Genomic DNA, 19,533 nt, shown 5'->3' with positions numbered 1-19,533 from the left:
AAACAGCCTGAATGACCCCTTCATATCACACTGCAACTCTGCAGAGCGAGTACCCAACCGAAGAATTTTAGTTTATGACTGCAATGCAACTCGACTCAGTAATTACGTGTAGTGAGAGATATTTCGTAACTGTTAATAAAATATATGGCCCATCATTTTTTTTCCAGGAAACCCACCTGTAACCAGCAGCCTCAGTTTTAACAGGCTGGCATCTCGGAAAAACACTACGACTGCATCAATTTAAAACTAAAGGACGTGCTCGGACGGACTTTCCGGCACTCTCGCGGTGTCCACATAATGGGAACAACGAATAGGTAGTTCGCTATCACGAACATCTCGAAAAAAAATAGAACAGCTTGCTGGGACCGCAATATCCTGTGACCCGAAGGTCAGGACTTTATTACAGCAGCAAAAGTATGTTGTGACGCACATGGGGGTACGAAAACTAGGGCCTTACATAATCCAAAGCTTTATTAGTGGCTTGCGAGGGTATGAAAAACATTTTCAAATTCAGTGTTATCCCTGCGATCGTTATAATGAACCCGTTCACAGATACACGAACTGATAAGATTTGTGTAGTAATTTCAGAAGATGTCAGTTCAATATTTATGTCTCTATGCATTGTACTCTGGAGGGCGGCAGAATAAAAACCGGTTACACGAAGCTCAAGCAGGCTCACTGGACCCTGTCCCGGGCAGGTCCACATCGGATACTGCTTCTTCACACTCTGTATGTCGGATTAAGAGAAAAACTGATGGAGCTGTATGGGTTCTGGTAGTGCGGTAGCTAGATAGCAGTCAGAGATGGCGTTAGGGCCATCCTAACGCAAAATTTCCGCATCGCTAACTCCCCTTGGTTAGTTTTATCACCAGAAAGGTGGGAATCACGCCGTAATCTTGTTTGTCGAATATTTGAGCTCAATGGCGGCTCCCTTTAGGTATTCTCTCTCCTAGTAACTAATCTGAAATCGTGCCTTCCAGTGTACGGAGTGAGAAAAAAGCAAATCACTATGGCTTCAGTTATGAAGAACAGGATGGTTCATCAAGAGCACTTGTGTCAACCAAACAATTAGAACACCCGTGTGCGGTGCCCACCTGTACACTGCACTCCGCTTATCGGCGTATGACATGAGATCAGCAATCGAGAGAACGCTGTCCACCATGCCTTTCAGGTCCCTCTCAGGGATCCCTCGTAGTCGACCAATCAAATACAGGTACTCGTAACCGGTCAGATTGCCTAGCAGCCCACCCGACTGCAAGCAGTAGCCGATCTGTGACTGCCACTGCAAAAAAAGAACACTGAAGTTGAAGTACTCAAAATATAGACATTTTGCGAATGGGCAATGTTTTATTGGGAATTAATGCATGCAGCGCGAACAGTGAAACGAAGGATGAAGGAGAGTGCCTACACAAAGAAGCGCTCTCTTTCGTTCCTCTAATTGTTCGCGCTGCAAGCAATATTTCAATGGAGGACGAACTTGCCCAAACTAACACATTAATTACGTTCACCATGGATACACATGGATTCTGTTCAGGAAGAGGAACATTCCCGCTAAAGAATTGTTCTTGCATAAGACATCCAGTGCAATGTATTATTCATATTTCTGTTCCACCTAGATGGAAGATTGACGAGAATTATCCGCCGTCCTCAGGTCACCGCTATTTCTCCGCGATCGTTGTGTTTCCATGGTGGCGCTTTTTGGCAGACATCGGCAACAGGAGCGCCTTTCCACCTGTAGGCCTGCGCTCAACGTCACTATGTAATTGTTGGCTGCCGCTCGCGTTCGACTGCGTATGGCTTACGTATGCGGGCGCAAAATCTGGCTTGGCAATCGGGAAGTACCGTTTTATTTGCCGTATCATAACACTACAGTTTATCCTTTCAGGAGAACGAATTCTGGGCGAGAGAGAACTAATTGTATGCCAGCTTTGCCCATGCTGCAAACACATCGCAAATATAATGTATCTAGCATTGTTCACTCCAGAAAGCACAGCCTATTAGGCTGTATTTGCCCTGACGGGATCGATGAATACAATTCTCGGGCAAAACTATTTGGGAACATTTACAAGGAGTTCTTCTATGCCACGGGCAGTCGTTATCGGCTTTCGACCGAGGACTAGCCCCCCTACAGATACACTATACGCTGGTTACAATTACATAGTAAAATATAATGACAAAACATCGTTCCTCGGGGAAAATATATGGTGTTCCTGAAAAAGTATAGGCCAGTTATGAGAACTTCCCTTTAATTACTACAAATCCTCCCCCTCCGACACGATAACACGATGCACGCACGCGTGCGCGCGTGCGTGCATACTTGATTGCGTGGGTGGGTGTGCTTGCGTCTGCGAGCGAGTGTGCTTGGTAGCATGCAAACAGTATGTACTGAGCGATACCTCTAAGAGTGTATTTATATATTTGTTCTAGTTGGTTTAATCCTGTAGCGCTACTATGATAGGGCACCTTTAGAAGGGTGGGGGTCGCCTGCTCGTATGAGCTCCCGATACTGCGATTGTGAATACAGCAACTGAAATTTTTTTTAATTTTAAAGCAACGAATGGTCTCCTCCACTCGCATCAGCGAAGGGGCAAACTGTTCGCCAACGCTCACGAGTCTGGGTATCGGACAATAAGCTCGGTGTTCCTTGCCTTCGTCTTTCTTCCGCTGAGCTTTGCGCACTCCGTGTAGGCCTCCCCGAACGTCACGTGCGACAAGGCGGCCAGCATCTCGAAGGTGGTTGTCTTGCCCGCCCCATTGATGCCCAGCAGGCCGAAGCACTCGCTGCGTCTCAGCGCCAGGTAGAGGCCTCTGACAGCGTACATGTAACCGAAACGCTTTTCCAGCCTCCAAGCGACCAGCGCGTAGTCCCCCAAATGCTTGCTGCTCAGAAGCCGGGTGACCAACTTCCTCTCCTCTTCGACGTCCTCGTCCCCTACCTGCTCTGGTGATCCCGGAAAGTAGTCTGGCTTAGGTGCGTAGTAGCCGCAAAGAAAGACGCTTAGAAAGACGTACAGAAGCACGTTTTCGAGAGCAACTTCCAGAAGAGGGATGCCAATTCCGCGTCGAGAAAAGGCGTAGACCGAGCCGTCGTCGCATTCGAACACACCCCCTATAAGATGGCGCGGAAGAGGGAAATAAGACGGTTACAAGAGGATCCCTTTTCCTTTTACCCAACAGGCAGAAAACTCAAACCTAATGACGAAACATGATTCAAATGACGAACGTTCACACCAACACTCGCCTTGGAATGCACGTGGTCATACTACCCCCAGGGGCCAGCTGATTCCATCGATTCTAATTTGTTGAACGAAGATTGGATTGTGCCACATTCACCACAGATGCTTACAGAAGAAAGCAGATTTTTTTCCTCTGGTGTCGCGTGTAGGAGGCGTCCGCTCACACCAGGAGCGACCCACACAACTCTTTTGGTATTTTTATCCGTCCTGTCGTAAAACCAAATACCTGTGTGCGGCAATCCAAAAGAACATTCTCCACAGGTATCACTTAGGGAGATTAACACTACAACAATAGTAATAATGTTCATATCGCAACAGCTAATGCATTCTTAGGTTATATGGAATGCAGGCGCAAGGCATCCAACGAGGAGAAATAAAAACGGAGTAAAGTACAGGTCGCCTAAATAACAGTTTTGGCTCACATAGCGTAACCACCTTATTTTCTGCGTTTTGTGGCGTGAGGTTTCCTCCTCTATAATTGTGGCCACGGCTTCGGAATTGCGATTTGATATATTTCACAGGGGTTGTAAACGTACTGCCCAATTTAAAAAGCATCCCAGACATAGAGAAATGTGTCCTGGGGTGCCCAATAGAAGCGAGTAGAGGGTTGGACGCCAAAGGGTTAAGTGTGAATTCGTGTCAGTCATTAGGAATGCTGCGATATCTTCACCGCGCAAAGCACAAAACAATGGTAAAGCGATTTACATTAAACCAGCACACTTGCGATCAATTATTGCAAGTGTGCTGGTTTGCTGCAAGTTGCTGCAAGTGTCATCACAAATAGGGATAAATTAGTCACAGTGGCCGAGGAGTTCTATAGGGATTTGCACAGTAGCCGTGAATAAAGTAGCCTTGCACAGTAGCCGTGCACAGTAGCCCTGCACCTGCATAAAGAATGCAGGTTTGCAGCTGGTGTGCTGCAAGTGTGACTTGGCAGCTTGGGTTGCGGCGGCGAAACAACAGCTAAGCAGCTCTTTTGCGTACGCAGATCAAGCAACGCACGAAGACAGATAGCCATCGAAGGACGACAGCACGTGCGGAGCCGCCTGTCGTGAACAAGGCGACCAGGGCCTATACACAGCGCAAGCGCGGCTGACTGCAACTGACGTCATCGACTGCTCAGCTGCCCTCAGCGCCACCAAGCAACCGCTGTCCCGGATGATGCTGGGAGCATAAACACCGGCCTCGTGAACATCTCGGCACTTGGCAGCTTCGGTTGCGGCGGCGAAACAACAGCTAAGCAGCTATTTTGCGTACGCAGGTTTGTTTTTTGTCCCACTGCACTTTTACTTCTATTTGCCGCAACCACTGCTGCCCTGAGAATTCATTTTGTGTTCTCGCAATGGTTACTAGCTCCGAGCTAGCGAAAGAGGTAGATGTTCTGCGCAAAGAGGTTGTGGAGTTGCGCAATAGTCTATGTTCAACGAACTGTACGAGGCGATGAAAATTCAGCAGGAGGGTCTCGCGAAAGAGAACAAAGAACTTGCTAGGTCAAACCAACAACTAACTAAACGTGTAGCAGAGCTAGAACAATACTCCCGACTTAACAACGTTGAAATAAAGGGTGTTCCGCAAACGCAAGGTGAGGACTGCTGCGCCATTCTGAAAGACATTAGCGAGAAGATAGGTTGTCCTGTTGAGAGCACGGACATTGACGTCGTACACCGCGTCCCTGCGAAACATGGACAAAACATCATTGCGCGTTTTTGCTCGCGTACAAAGAAAGGCCATTTTGCCACAAAGGCAAAAAAGGCACGCGTCACGACAAGTTCCCTTGGCTTCAGAGCACAGGGCACTTCACGCACCGATGAACCAGTTTTCATCAATGATCATTTGATGATGATGATCGTTGGATGTTTATGGCGCAAGGCCAACTGGGGCAAAGAGCGCCAAAACAATAGTCGATGATAGGGGTGAAACCTTAAACACTAAGTAAAATCAGCAAAAACAAAAGTAAAATCACAACACGACAATGAGCATGGCTGGTGTATAGGGCCAGATTTCATGATGCGTGATAGGAAATGAGGTTTAAAAACTTGACGTCGGACAAATACTCAAACACACGTTTCACGGAAACAATGGCTTCGTCACCTAGGAAGAACGATGGATGTAGGGGAATATGTTGTCTGTAGAGTTCTCGGAAGTGTTTGTGTCGTGTTGTGTGAAGTGCCTTGCATGTGATTAGTATGTGCACTACGGATAGGGCCTCTCTGCACCTGCTGCAGTGGGGTCTAGAAGATCCCGTCAGCAGATACGAGTGCGTCGCATGGGTGTGCCCTATCCGCAGCCTACCCAAGGCGACTTCCGTGTGTCTGTTGTGTGAGTCAGATGTGTACCGTCCCAAGTGTGGCTTTATTACATGTAGTTTGTTGTCTGTCTGTTCGTCCCAGTGTGTTTGCCATGTTCTACGCAAGTGTTGTCTTATGTGTGGCTTGAGGTCTGTATATGGTACGGTTGTTATGTCTACAGTGTTCCTGAGTGCAGCAGCGGCTGCACTCTCGTCTGCCAACTCGTTTCCAGCGATCCCAGCGTGTCCTGGGACCCAGCAGAGGAGCAGCTGATGCTTCTGCGCATACACAGACATGATAGATTGAAATACAAGATTAACTATGTGGTTTTTGGGGGGTGTATGCGATGACAGTGCGCGAACAACACTCAAGGAATCTGTGTAGATGATAGAATTGGGAATTTGATTTTCAAGGATATGTCGTACAATCAGTAAAATTCCGTACGCTTCTGCTGAAAAAATTGTTGTGTGCACGCTCATGGTTCTGGATGCACTGAAATCCGGACCATGAGCAGCGCACGACACCATAGTGGAGGTTTTAGAAGCGTCACTGTAGAATTCAGCACGTGGGTATTTGAACTGCAAAGAAAGAAAGTGCTGAAGTATTGCAGCTCGCGGTACCCGATTTTTGTCAAGTTTCATAAAAGAAAGGTCACAGGACACAGGGCGAACTTGCCAAGGCGGTAAAATGTTTAAAGAGGATGACCTGTACACGTCTAAAAACGAAGCGCTCAGATCCGAGGCTCGCTCTTTCACTCGAAGTGAAAAGGGCAGAGGAACGGATGGGCGATTTACAAAGAGCAGAGATTTGGATGTATCGTTAAAGACAGGATAAAAAGGATGATTATTCAGCGATGAAATTTTAAAAGCATAAAGTAAGTCCATGTACGTCCGTTGGTTCTCAAGGCTCCACTTATTACACTCGGCATACAGACTCTCAGCAGGGCTAGTGCGGAAAGCACCCGCCGAAAGACGAAGGCCCAAGTGTAGCACTGGGTCAAGAATTCGCAAGGCTGTCTTAGTCGCCGACCCATACACCACACTGCCATAGTCTAAACGAGACCCAACCAAAGCAGTATACAAGCGAAGCAAGAGTTCTTTGTCGGAACCATAGGATTGGTGGGAGAGAACCTTAAGTATATTCATTGTTTTGAGACATTTATTTTTAAGTTCCTTGATGTGGGGAATGAATGAGAGTTTGTGATCAAACACCACACCTAAGAACTTGTGCTCCTTATTCACAGGAAGCGACACGCCATTAAGAGTAATGTCTGGGTCCGGATGGACCCCGCGCTTCCTGGAGTACACAACGCAGGAGCTTTTTGCAGGATTCAATTTAAAACCATTCTTGTCTGCCCAGCCTGCAAGTTTCTTTACACCAAGCTGGACTTGACGTTCGCAGATTGACATATTACATGATTTATAGGATATCTGGACGTCATCTACATACATGGAATAAGAGATTGTGGGTGGCAGTGCCTTACCAAGAGAGTTCATTTTTACTATGAAGAGAGTGCAGCTTAACACACCACCTTGTGGCACGCCATTTTCTTGCACATGAACCCTTGAGAGTGCACCACCGACTCTCACTCGAAACGTTCTTTCTGACAGGTAACTGACAAGAGTGTTTAACATGTTACCCGAGACACCGAATGACTTTAGGTCACTGAGGATCCCGTACCGCCAAGCGGTGTCGTAGGCCTTCTCGAGGTCGAAAAACACAGTTACACAATACTGTTTATGAACGAAGGCATCCTTTATATACGATTCAAGAGATACGAGTTGATCGTTCGTGGATCGCCCCGCCCTGAAGCCTGCCTGGCAGCTCTCGAGAAGACCATTGTACTCGAGGAAGTACACGAGCCTGCGATTGATCATCTTCTCGAGAAGCTTGCACAGGCAGCTCGTCAGGGCAATAGGACGGTAACTTGAGGGAGACGACGGCTCCTTTCCCTCCTTCAGGAAAGCTACAACTATAGCCTCCTTCCAAGAGTTTGGAATGTGCCCCGAAAGCCATATCTTGTTATATAGGTGTAAGAGTGTTAGAAGAGTGTCTGCGTGCAGGTATTGTATCATTGTATATGTGATGTTGTCTGGGCCTGGAGCTGAGGGTTTACACGTGCTCAGAGCAGCCCTCAGCTCATACAGTGAAAACTCTGAGTTATAAGAAGATGTTGACCTATTGTTATCTAGTATAGGCTTCTTTTCGGCCGTTTGTTTGTGTTTCATGAAAGTGTTTGTGTAGTGTGCTGAACTGGACACGTGTTGGAAGTGTTGTGCGAGTGTGTCAGCCTGGTCTACGAGTGTGTCCCCTGTTGTGCTGACCAGAGGCAGGCTGTGTGTTTGTTGTCCTTTGAGTTTACGTATTCTCGTCCATACTTTCCGTGTGTCTGTGTAGGAGTTAATTGATGTTATGAATGTACGCCAACTATCGCGTTTTGCCTCACGGCGCACACGTTTTCCAAACGCCTTGGCCCGCTTGAACAAGAGGAGGTTACTCGACGTGGGGTACCGACGAAGGATACCCCACGCCTTGTTCTGGGCCTCTCGCGCCCGCCTACAGTTCTCATTCCACCACGGCCTCCGCTGGTTGCGCGGGGCACCAGAGGTGTGGGGAATGGACCTTTCGGCGGCGTCGAGGATGTGCGCCGTGAGCAGTTGGGTAGCTTCTTCAACGTGTAGGTGTCCTATGGATGTGTGGTGTAGTTTGGATGTCTCTGTAAATGTATTCCAGTTAGCTCTTGCTTCATTAAACCTTTTATGGGAAGATGGACTGCTCGGGCCTGTACCTATATGCGTTAATGAAGTGGGGAAATGGTCACTACCATATGGGTCTGTGCCCACGCCCCATTCAAGACATGGAAAGAGAATTGCAGAACCAATAGCCAAGTCAAGACATGAGTATGTGTTATGTCCTATGTTATGGTATGTAGGCTGTTTATTGTTGAAAAGGCATGCTCCAGAAGATGTAAGGAATTTCTCTATCAGGCGACCTCGGGCATCCGTTCTGGAAGAGCCCCAAAGAGAGTTGTGAGCATTAAGGTCGCCTGTAAGGATGTATGGTTCGGGCAGTTGGTCAACCAGCGCCTCGAAGTCAGAGCTCGAGAGTGAGACATCAGGAGGAATGTATATGGAGCATACCGTTATCAACCTATTAAATATTATTGTTCGAATTGCTACAGCCTCAAGGACAGTGTTCAAGGTGACAGGGTGGCATGCTAAGGATTTGCGGACAATTATGGCCACACCGCCAGAAGAGTGTGTGCAGCCATCCCTGTCTTTCCTGTATACCAGGTAACTATTCAAGAAATTTGTGTGTTTGGAATTAAGATGTGTTTCCTGGACACACATTAAACTTGGCTGATTGGCATGCAGAATCTCATGCACGTCGTCAAGATTATTCAGAAGGCCTCTGCAGTTCCATTGAACAATGTTTTCTCTTCCCATTATTATGTGTTAGAGCTACTGGAGTGTGATTATTTATGTAGGGTCTTTCGGGGCTTGCACTCTTGGAAGGGGTTTTCTGACCTTCTCTACTGACCTGGACGTCGTAGCCCGTTCCTTCCGCTGCGATGAAAGCCGGAAGGGCTCGACGTCCATGTCGTCATCTGATGGCAAGGGGGTGGCCAGCGGACTGGGCCCCCTTGACGTGGTACCCTTTCGGGTGTTCTTTGCCTGCGCTGCCAGTGCCGAAGGCGTGGGGAGCACCACAGGTGGCACAGGCAGTGAGGCGGGGGAGGGGGTCGCTGCGACTGCCTCCGTCTCCATCTCCGTGCCCTTGCGTGTGCTTTGGGCCGGTGGAGAGGAGGAAACAGAGGGTGCAACAGCATCCCCAACGGACGTGGATGCCACCACAGCCGCTGCTGACTTAGCAGGCAGTGCGGTGGCGGTTTGGGCCGCCAGAGGCAACCCAGGGGGGGGGGCGGGGGCGGGACCAAGTCCGACTCGCGGTACTGGGTCCCCGCCGAAACCAGACGCCGCTCCGCCCCCCGGCGAGCTGCGTCGGCGTACCTCCCCAGGGGAAAAGAGGCGAACCTCTTTCGCGCCTCGGGGAAAGTGATGTTTTCTGTTACCTTTATGTTAATGATTTTTTTCTCTTGTTGAAACTTTTCACAGGCGCGAGAGTATGCTGCATGTGGACCCTGGCAATTCGGGCAGGTAAGGTTGGTTGCAGTGCAGTTGTCAGATAGATGATCATGCTGGCCACATTTGGCACATGTTGTTCTGCCACGACAGGAGTTGGTACCATGCCCGAACCTCTGGCACTTGAAACAGCGCCGCGGGTTCGGGATGTATGGCCGGACAGAACAACGGATGAAACCTGCGTTGATATGCTCGGGCAGTGTGCAGCGGTCGAAAGTCAGAATCAGATGTTTGGTGGGTATTTCTTTGTTCTCTCTCCTGATGACGATGCGCCTTACTGCTGTCACGCCTTGTTCTTTTAGGCCTTCGAGCAGATCAGTCTCTGTCTCGGTTAGGAGATCTGCCTCAGAGATCACACCTTGACAACTGTTGAGGCTGCGGTGGGGTGTGACCCTGATCTCCAGATCTGCCATGCGGGTTTGTTTCAGGAGGATTGTGGATTGCTGATTGGTTTTAACCTCAACTAGCACTTCACCAGTTCTGAGTTTTTTGGCGTCATATGTTTTGCCGATGATACCTTCAAGGTATTTAGAAACAAGAAATACCGATTGAGAAGAAACCGGCTTCGATTTGTCCACAGATTCCATGATCAAAAAACGAGGGTAGTTATCTTGCTTTGGGAGCGAGATAGAAGGCAAAGAAGGAAAAGATACTTCGGTGCGGCCCCTTTTCAGGGACCGATCACGTTTGGGGGGGGGGTTTAGAGAATGCCATACATCATAGTATAGAAGCAGGGGACGGGGGTTCTTTCTTCTCAAACCTTACCCTGATAGCCTGAGAGGTCCCGGAGCTCCCTGCCTGGTAAACAGACAGGGAGCCCATCCGCCGGAGCTTGACCTGGGCTCCGACGGCCACCGTTTACAGCTTCTACCCTTCACCTTTAAACACCTCGCCACGGTTGGATCCAGCTTATGTTTGGGGGCTCGGGGTCCGCGGTATCGCCAGTACCGTCACCAAGATTGCTCAAGGTGCCCCGTGCGGGGTCAATGATCATTTGACTCCGGAGAACAAGCGCCTTTTCGCACAAGCTCTGGCTATGAAAAAAGAAAAAAATGGCAATTTCGGTGGGTAGTCAACTGCAGAATAAAGGCGAGGAAGGGCCCAGACAGCCGCGTGTACAGAATCTCCGGGGCCGGTGACCTTGCCATCTTCGCTTAATCAATTCATGGTTCATCTAGTAAACGCCTTATGGAATATTGGATGACTTTAAACACCTTCTTAGTCAGTCTGGTTCATCGCACAAGTCGGTTGTTCACTTCAACATCCGTAGCTTGTCTAAGCATTATGACGACCTGGTGAAATTCCTAACACTTGTAAATCATAGATTTTTCCTAATTTGCCTGTCCGAAACGTGGCTCTCGTCTTCTGATGGCAACTTATTTAATTTACCGGGATACCGCGCTGAGTACCACCTCCGCCCTGCGGACCGCCATGGTTGTGCTGCAATATTTATTTGTTACACGATATCTTATTTCCGCCGTACTGAAATTTCCATTTCTACCCCAAAGTGCGAGTCTGTCTGGCTTGAGCTTGGCACATGCTTCCTTCCCTCAAGTAAAAACACTATGGTTGCCTCCATTTATCGATCGCCTTCCTCGTCTTACGCTGACTTCTGCAGCAAACTTGACCGTATCATTACTCCCTTGAATGCTGAAAATAAAAATATTGTAATAATAGGAGATATAAACATTGACATTAGGAATATAAATGACGGAAGTTGTTCAGACTACACAGGTTGCATACTTGGTCATGGAATGGACTCGCTGATAAACACGCCCACCCGTTGTAACCCACATGGCACGGGCACTATCATTGATCATGTTTTATCAAACATCCTTTCGTCCCAACAAGCGGGTGTCGTTCACCATCACATCACTGGTCATTACTAGGTCTTTCTTTTGGTAGAAAGCGCTCACAAAGAAAAGCCGAATACAGTTATAAGGCGTGCGTTCGATAAAAATAAATTCATATAAGTTATATCAAGTACCCATTGGAATAATGTATTGCAAAATACTGATGCTGAAAACGCTTTTAATTTGTTCTGCGCAGAAATAATCGAATGTATTGACATGTGCACGACCGTAACTTCCAATTTTCGATTGCATTCTTCCCCCAGAAACCCGTAGATAACACGGCCTAGTGCGCAGCATACGGAAAAAAGATAACCTTCATAAAAACGTTAAAGCTAAACCTTATAACCTTGCTCTTAGCGCCCGATTTAAACGTTATTCGCGTACTCTCCCCACTTTAATTAATCAGGCTAAGCGAAATTATTACCAAAATGAGATACTCAAAAACGGCACGAAAACCCACAAAAATTGGCAACTAATAAGCAGTTTTTGCATGTGTCTGAAACGACATCCTCTTTATCGAAAATTACTGACGGCAATAATCTTTTAACTAACCCATTCGACATTGCCAATGCGTTTAACAGATTCTTTTCCAGCAGTGACCAACAACCACAACCTAATTGTAACTATGACTCCTAGCGCGTTCATTCTTTCTTTCTAAGCCTGACCCCACCGGAAGAAGTTTTTATGGTTATAACCAGTTTAAAAAATACAAGCCCCGGATTAGATAATATAACAGCTTCGAAAATCAAATTGGTTGCTCATCAGTTATCCGGCGTTCTGGCAATTATTGTTCACAATATATTCAAAAGTGGTGTTTTTCCCGAACAGCTTAAAAAAGGGAAAGTTGTCCCTGTTTTTAAGAAGGGGGATTCTACCCTAATGGGTAATCACCATCCAATAAATATTCTGCCGTTTTTTAGCAAGCTAATTGAAAAACTTATTCTAATCCGCCTAATAAACCACCTCAATAAATTTAAATTCTAACACCACAACAATTCGCTTCTGCCCAAATTACTCAACAGAACTTGCCCTAAAAGAATTCACCGATGCAATTAAAAAGTTTATTGATAACGGCTCTTGGTGTGGGGCAGTTTTCATAGATTTCACGAAGGCGTTTGATACAGTAAACGACTTATTACTTTTTGCGAAACTTAAATCAATTGGAATACGGGGGCCAGCTTTAGCACTACTTCTCAGTTATTTCACTGATAGAACACAAGTTGTCAAAATTTCTGACACGTTTTCCTGCCCCATTAATATTAATCAAGGCGTTCCCCAGGGATCTATTCCAGGACCGCTTCTATTCCTAATTTACATTAATGACCTCCCGACTTACCTCAAAACTTCGCACTGTATTCTTTACGCACACGATACCACGATATTTGCGCACGATAAAGACCTAAACAATCTAATATTAAAACTGAACTCGGATTTACAAAACATCATCTCAAGGTGCGAAAACAACTGTCTGCGTATGAATCCTACCAAAACTAATTTTATGATTTTCCACACCCATAACAAACGGCTTTTCACCACCCCGCAAATAAAACTTAGCTATCTGGCTATTCCTGCATCCTGCACTGCGTCATTTCTTGGTGTTGTGCTTGACTCGCAGTTACAATTTCATGCACGCATTAAATCAGTTACAGAGAAATTAGCATTCGGGATACGTGTATTAATTAGAACACGGCAATACTTCCAGCCACATATTTTTCGGTCACTGTATCATGCATTTATTCATAGTCATCTCACTTACTGTTTGTCGTCATGGGGCAATACATACTTCACCCATTTGTCGTGTCTACAACGTCTCCAAAATCAAGCAGTTCGTGCATTAACTTTCAGCCACTTCAGGGCCTCGGCTACAGGCATTTATGATAGCCTGAAGGTCCTACGTCTGACGTGTTCTTTGCAGCTGACATTAGGTCTCCTAATTTGCCGTGCCCGCCAAAACAGTGTCTGCTGGTGCTTTCGCCACATCTTCCCTTACTAATACAAATATTACCCGGTTCTCTGAACAGCATAACTTATTACGGCCGAAAGCTAACACCAACTACGGTAAGCAAACTGCCCATTTTTCAGCCATAGCACTCTGGAATTCTTTGCCGGTATCAATTAAGTCATCGCCTTCTTAACATACATTTTCCAAGTGTCTGAAAACATACCTACTCGAAATGTACTTAGGTGATTCTTAAAAGTGTTTTTTCTGTGTACCTTTTTTCTTTTGGTTGTATACTTCTTTCCGAATTGAACTTCATATTTTTGGCGTTTTTTATACTGATGATTGCTTAGATATTTATGAGTTATGGTACTATCACGTGATCCAGATTTCTTGATGTTCGCAACCTGAATATAAATTTTAATTGTATTCCTTGTTAATTCGTGTAGTATTGTATACTTCCTAATCTTTGTGCCTCAAACTTTCGCAAAAATATCAAATGCTATTTAAAAGAATTGATTTTCTTCGCCTGACCCTGACATGCTAATGGTTTTTATTACTTCGTGTGCATTCCGTTTTGCCATTATATTAACTTTGTGTTGTGTGAATTTTGAGCCAGCAGGTCCCCCTGACAGTTTTTACTTCGGGACCTCCTTCTGTTCTAACATCAATAACGCATTTTGTAAACCAAACATTTATTGAATAAACCCGGAACCATGAAACCTTGAACCAGTTATTTATACGATCAAGCAAATTGGACCAGTACGAGCGCCCTGCCATCCGTAAATTGAAGGTAATTTTTTTCGGGAAGTTTTATGACCAAGCCATAAGTCAGAGAACGGGAGCCATCGTCTGGTGGAGTTGATTTTGCGGTGGCCGGCAGCCGACCTAGCCCCGTCGCCCACCCCCGGAAGCATGACTGGGTGATTGTAGCGGGGCCTCCAGGTCTGCTTGATCGTATCACTTGAAGGCAAACGTGCAATTAACACACCGAAGCTTCCAAGGCTGGCTGATATAACGCCACCCCTGCGCACAATATGCCACGAAGTTCACAGTTTAGCCATTTTTATTATTTCTTTTCTTGTTCTGGTTTAGACATTGTCTTCCGTAGCTGGAACGAAGCTGAGAGGGGTATCTAGGACTAGTCCTCACCCAAAGGCAGCGTTGTATTTTGCCTTCATCCACGCTTCATGGTCCTAAACAAAAGACGATGGTTGACAACAGACATTTGGAAAACGAATAGTTCAGTGGACACTGTAGGCATTGCAGTGCCCCTTATAGGGCTCTTTGGATGGAGTCTACGTCCTCCGCTCCCATGGCTACAAACAGTGACGACAGTCACTTTTTCGGATCGAATTATTTGCACATTACTTGAAGCGCATCTCCCAAGTAGCGACTGTACACACAGGAAAGCAGCCGACAGTAAATCCGCTGGTGACGGCGCGCCGCCATTATTTTATAATTCACAGAAACCTACACCAATTACTCTTGTTTCATTCTAAATTTGTAGTAAAGAACATAAATCGAGTTGAATGCTAAATTTCGTGCTTGTGGCAGTTCTTTATGCAAAACAAAAACGCATGTAAGGCCAAAATGACAATCGCGGCAAGGCTCTTTCTATAGTCTAAATAAAATAATACTGGCTACAATCACGCCTGTTTGATTCATATAAAGGGCAGTGTCAGCCCAAAGCGCTTACTTAAGCTGCCGGCACATATATCGGCATAGCTTTCCCAATTGGTGATCGTGATGAAGCACCGGAGCAGACCGTATGGTGGCACAAGGTAGCAGAGCATATTCACTACCGTATTCTCCCCAGCAAAGGCGACCATGATTATTAGCCCTGCATAAAAACGAAACGTGCTTTGACATCAGAATGGCAGATAGCACTTTTTAAATACAGGGGTAAACGCTTGCTTCAGGTTCAACACTTTTGTACCCACTGATCACAAGTTAAAGCAAAGGCCATAAAAGCAACACTTTGGGTCTTCTTGATATTTCACAGACAAACTGCACCGACCAGGGCCGATACCCGTTTGACACTTTCCCTCGTAATGATAGCTCTGGACCATGCTGCAGAATCGGGAAAGAAGCGGCGATTTCTCGACCGGTTATTACCGTACCCCCTTCGTGCACCGTGTAGTGACAGCGGCCTTCGTGCCTGCAATTCAGACACGGAAAGAGAAAGACGCCCGTGGTGAATGAATCAGCTCCTGCTTGCCTTTCGTACTTTCTTTATTCTGGTTGTTGGGCTTCAACATTACGACCAGCACTTTTTATGTACGCCAGTGAAACTATTCGGTATATTCCTCGCCGCGGCGGCCGCTTTTCTGATGGAGGCAAAATGCAAAAACGCCCGTGTATTTGAGATTCGGTCGCACAGTAAAGATCACCAGGTGGTCAAAAAACGGCCTGCCTTATCGCCTGTGTAGCGCTATCGCGTTATTCGCCCTTTGACTCAATCGAAGCCATTTTTCTCCTCGGCCATTGTTGTAATGAAGTCACCCTGGATTCCTTCTTTTTCTTGGCACCTGTGCACGAGCAATGATAATCCTGGCTGTTGGAATCTCTGGTAGAGGGACGATACTTGCGTAAATTGTATACTACGAATACGGGAATACGGGAGGCCCAGAAGAGAGGCCCTCGCTCTGCATGTAGCGAATTAAAAATAGGAAATGAGGGGCTCGGTGGGTTAAGACAGAATAAGGGATGGCAGTCAAGAAAACCCCGGAAAGCAAAGAGGGGAATGTGGTAGGTCATAGAAATAGATAAAGCGTTTTTTGAGTCAAAAGAAACTGGTGAAAAAATGCCCGCCTGGTGGGATCTCGACCCAAACCTCCAGAATACCGGTGTGGCGCGATAAACAAAACGCTACCGGCGGGGCTGTTTCCCCACCACTTTCTAGGCTATTTATGTTAAGGTATTTTATTTCTGCACTTGGGGGTGGTAGCCAGCGCTCTGTTAAGCTACCTTTGGCACAAAGACTTCCAGAACAGAGGCCCTCGCTATGCATGTAGCGAATTAGAATTGGGATATGAGGGTCTCCGTGGGTTAAGACAGAATAAGGGTTGGCAGTCAAGAAAACCTCAAGAAGCAAATGGGGGAATGTGGTAGGTCATAGAAATAGATGAAGAATTTTTTCAGTCAGAAAGAAAGAGGTGAAAAAATGCCCGGTGGGTGAGACCTCCAGACCCACGACCTCCAGAATACAAGCCTGGTGCGATAACCACTACCCTACGGCCGGTGCTGTTTCGCCACCACTTTGTCGGCAATTTCTGTTGTGGTATTTTTGTTTCCTGCACTTGGGCGAGGTAGCCAGCGCCACTCGGACTACTCGGGGTGAAGGGGACCTTCTTTTTAACATCCGGGACGTGAATAGAGTGTCTACGACATGTCGAGAGTGGTCGACCAGCATTGAACTCTCTTAAGCTACCTTTGGCACCTAGACTTCCAGAACAGAGGCCTTCGCTATGCATGTTGCGAATTAGAAATAAGAATTGAGGTGCTCGGTGGATTAAGACAGAATAAGCGTTGGCATCCAAGAAAACCCCGGAAAGCAAAGGGGGGAATGTGGTAGGTCATATAGATAGATGAAAAATTTTTGAGTCCGTATGAAAGTGGTGAAAACTACCCGCCTGGTGGGATCTGAGCCCACGACCTCCAGAATACCGGTCTGGTGCTATAACCACTACGCTACCGGCAGGGCTGTTTCCCCACCACTTTGTCGGCTATTTCTGTTAAGGTATTTTTCTTTCCTGCACTTGAGAGTGGTAGCCAGCGCCACTCGTACTACTCGGGGTGACTGGGACCTTCTTTTCAACATCCGGGCCGTTACTCGAGTGTCTATGACATGTCGAGAGTGGTCGACCAGCGTTCTTAAGCTGCCTTTCGCACCAAGACTGCCAGAACAGAGGCCCTCGCTAGGCATATAGCGAATTAAAAATAGGAAATGAGGGGCTCGTTGAATTAGACAGAAATAAAGGTTGGCAGTCAAGAAAACCTCGGAAAGCAAAGGGAAGGATGTGGTGGGTCAGTGAAACATATGAAGAATTGGGAAAGAAAAAAAGTGGAGAAAATTGCCCGCCAGGGGAGATCCGAACCCACGACCTCCAGAATACCGGTCTGGTGCGATAACCACTACGCTACCGGCAGGGAGATTTTACCCTCCACTTTCTGGAGTATTTATGTTCAGGTATTTTCGTTTCCTGTACTTGGGTGTGGTAGCCAGCGCCACTCGGGCTACTCGGGTTGAAGGGGACCTTCTTTTTACCCCTGGTTGTGACTCAAGGGTCTGCGACATGTCGAGAGTGGTCGACCAGCGTTTAACCCTTTTAAGGTACCTTTGGCACCAAGAGCGCAAGAACAGAGGCCCCCGCTATGCATGCGGCGAATAAAAAAAGGAAATGAGGGGCTCGGTGGATTAAGCCAGAATAAGGGTTGGCAGTATAGAAAACCACGGAAAGCAAAGGGGGGAATGTGGTAGGTCATAAAAATAGATGAAGAATTTTTGAGTCAGGAAGAAAGTGGTGGAAAAATGCAAAGGGGAGGATGTGGTGGGTCATTGAAACATATGAAGATTTGGAAAGAAAGTGGAGAAAAATGCCCGCGAGGTGGGATCCGAGCCCACGACCTCCAGAATAGCGGTCTGGTGCGATAACCAATACGCTGCCGGCAGGGCAATTTTGCCCTCCACTTTTGGGTTATTTATGGTAATATATTGTTGTTTCCTGCGCTTGGGGCTAGTAGCAAGCGCCACTCAGACTACACGGGGTGAAGGGGACCTTCTTTTTAACCAGCCGGGCCGTGACACGAGTGTCTACGACATGTCAAGAGTGGTCGACCAGCGTTGAACGCTCTTAAGCTCCCTATGGCACCAAGACTGCAGAACAGAGGCCCTTGCTATGCATGTAGCGAATGAGAATAGGAAATGAGGGGCTCATTGAATCAAGTCAAGAAAACCTCGGAAAGCAGTCAAGAAAACCTCGGAAAGGAAAATGGAGGATGTGGTGGGTGATTGAAACATATGAAGAATTTGGAAAGAAAGAAAGTTCAGAAAAAATGCCCGCCAGGTGGGATCCGAACCCACGACTTCCAGAAAACTGGTCTGGTGCAATAACCACTGCGCTACCGGTGGGGCGATTTTTCCCTCCACTTTCTAGGGGATTTATATTAGGTAATTTTCGTTTCCTGTGCTTGGTGGTGGTAGCCAGCGTCACTCGGACTCTTCGGGGTGAAGGGGGTGCACGAGTGTCTACGACATGTCGAGAGTGGTCGACCAGTGCTGAACCCACTTAAGCTCCCTGTGGCAAAAAGACTTCCAGAACAGAGGCCCTCACCATGGGTTCGGATCCCACATTGCGGGCATTTTTTCTCCACTTTCTTTCCAAATTTTTCATATGTTTCAATGCCCAACACATCCTCCCCTTTGCTTTCCGAGGTTTTCTTGCCTGCCAACATTTATTTCTGTCTTATTCAAAGACCCCTCATTTCATATTCTGATTGGCTAAATTATTATTATTTTATATATATATATATATATATATATATATATATATATATATATATATATATATATATATATATAAATATATATATATATATATATATATATATAGGGGCTTCTTGCAGAACCGTGGAGTATGTCATCGCGCTCTCCGAGATGCGCGAGGGCGGCGGCATGTCGAGGTTCACCGGTGGTTGAACCGCTTGTTTAACCTCCTCTTTCACGAGTTGGGTCAGAGAAGCGTACGTCGGTGAGGCCTGAGGCAGTTGTAGGAGGTGAAGTTCCTCCCTAATCACTGAGCGGATGAGCTCCCGCAACGTGTCACGACTGGTCCCCGAGGCCGAAGCAAACACGTCCACCGACGCGCAAGCAGGGTGGCGGTCGTATTGTCTGGCACGCTGTTCTAGCGTCCTTTCCATCGTCGTCGCTTCCGCAAGAAACTCAGTCACGGTACGTGGGGGATTGCGCACAAGCCCAGCGAAAAGCTCCTGTTTCACACCTCGCATAAGGTGACGAAGCTTTTTATCCTCAGCCATGCTCGGGTCTGCACGTCGGAAAAGACGGGACATCTC

The 19,533-nt window shown here is 46.9% G+C and overlaps 1 protein-coding gene across 1 annotated transcript in view; it reads right to left on the bottom strand.

The window, feature by feature from the left end:
• LOC144163771 (phospholipid-transporting ATPase ABCA3-like) overlaps positions 1-19,533 on the bottom strand; it is a 75,717-nt gene that overhangs the window by 25,358 nt on the left and 30,826 nt on the right. Inside the window, exons 3-4 of the mRNA XM_077694496.1 lie at positions 2,649-3,109; positions 1,095-1,282 (exon numbers count right to left, since the gene is read on the bottom strand). Of these exons, the coding sequence (XP_077550622.1) occupies positions 1,095-1,282; positions 2,649-3,109 (649 nt within the window). The remainder of the gene's footprint in view (positions 1-1,094; positions 1,283-2,648; positions 3,110-19,533) is intronic.

Source organism: Haemaphysalis longicornis, unplaced genomic scaffold (assembly GCF_048455015.1).
Source record: "Haemaphysalis longicornis isolate Haplotype H1 unplaced genomic scaffold, Haemaphysalis longicornis Haplotype H1 scaffold_13, whole genome shotgun sequence".
Taxonomy (NCBI): domain Eukaryota; kingdom Metazoa; phylum Arthropoda; class Arachnida; order Ixodida; family Ixodidae; genus Haemaphysalis; species Haemaphysalis longicornis.
Note: the sequence above shows the minus strand (reverse complement) of the source record. Positions and strands in the feature narration are given on the sequence as shown.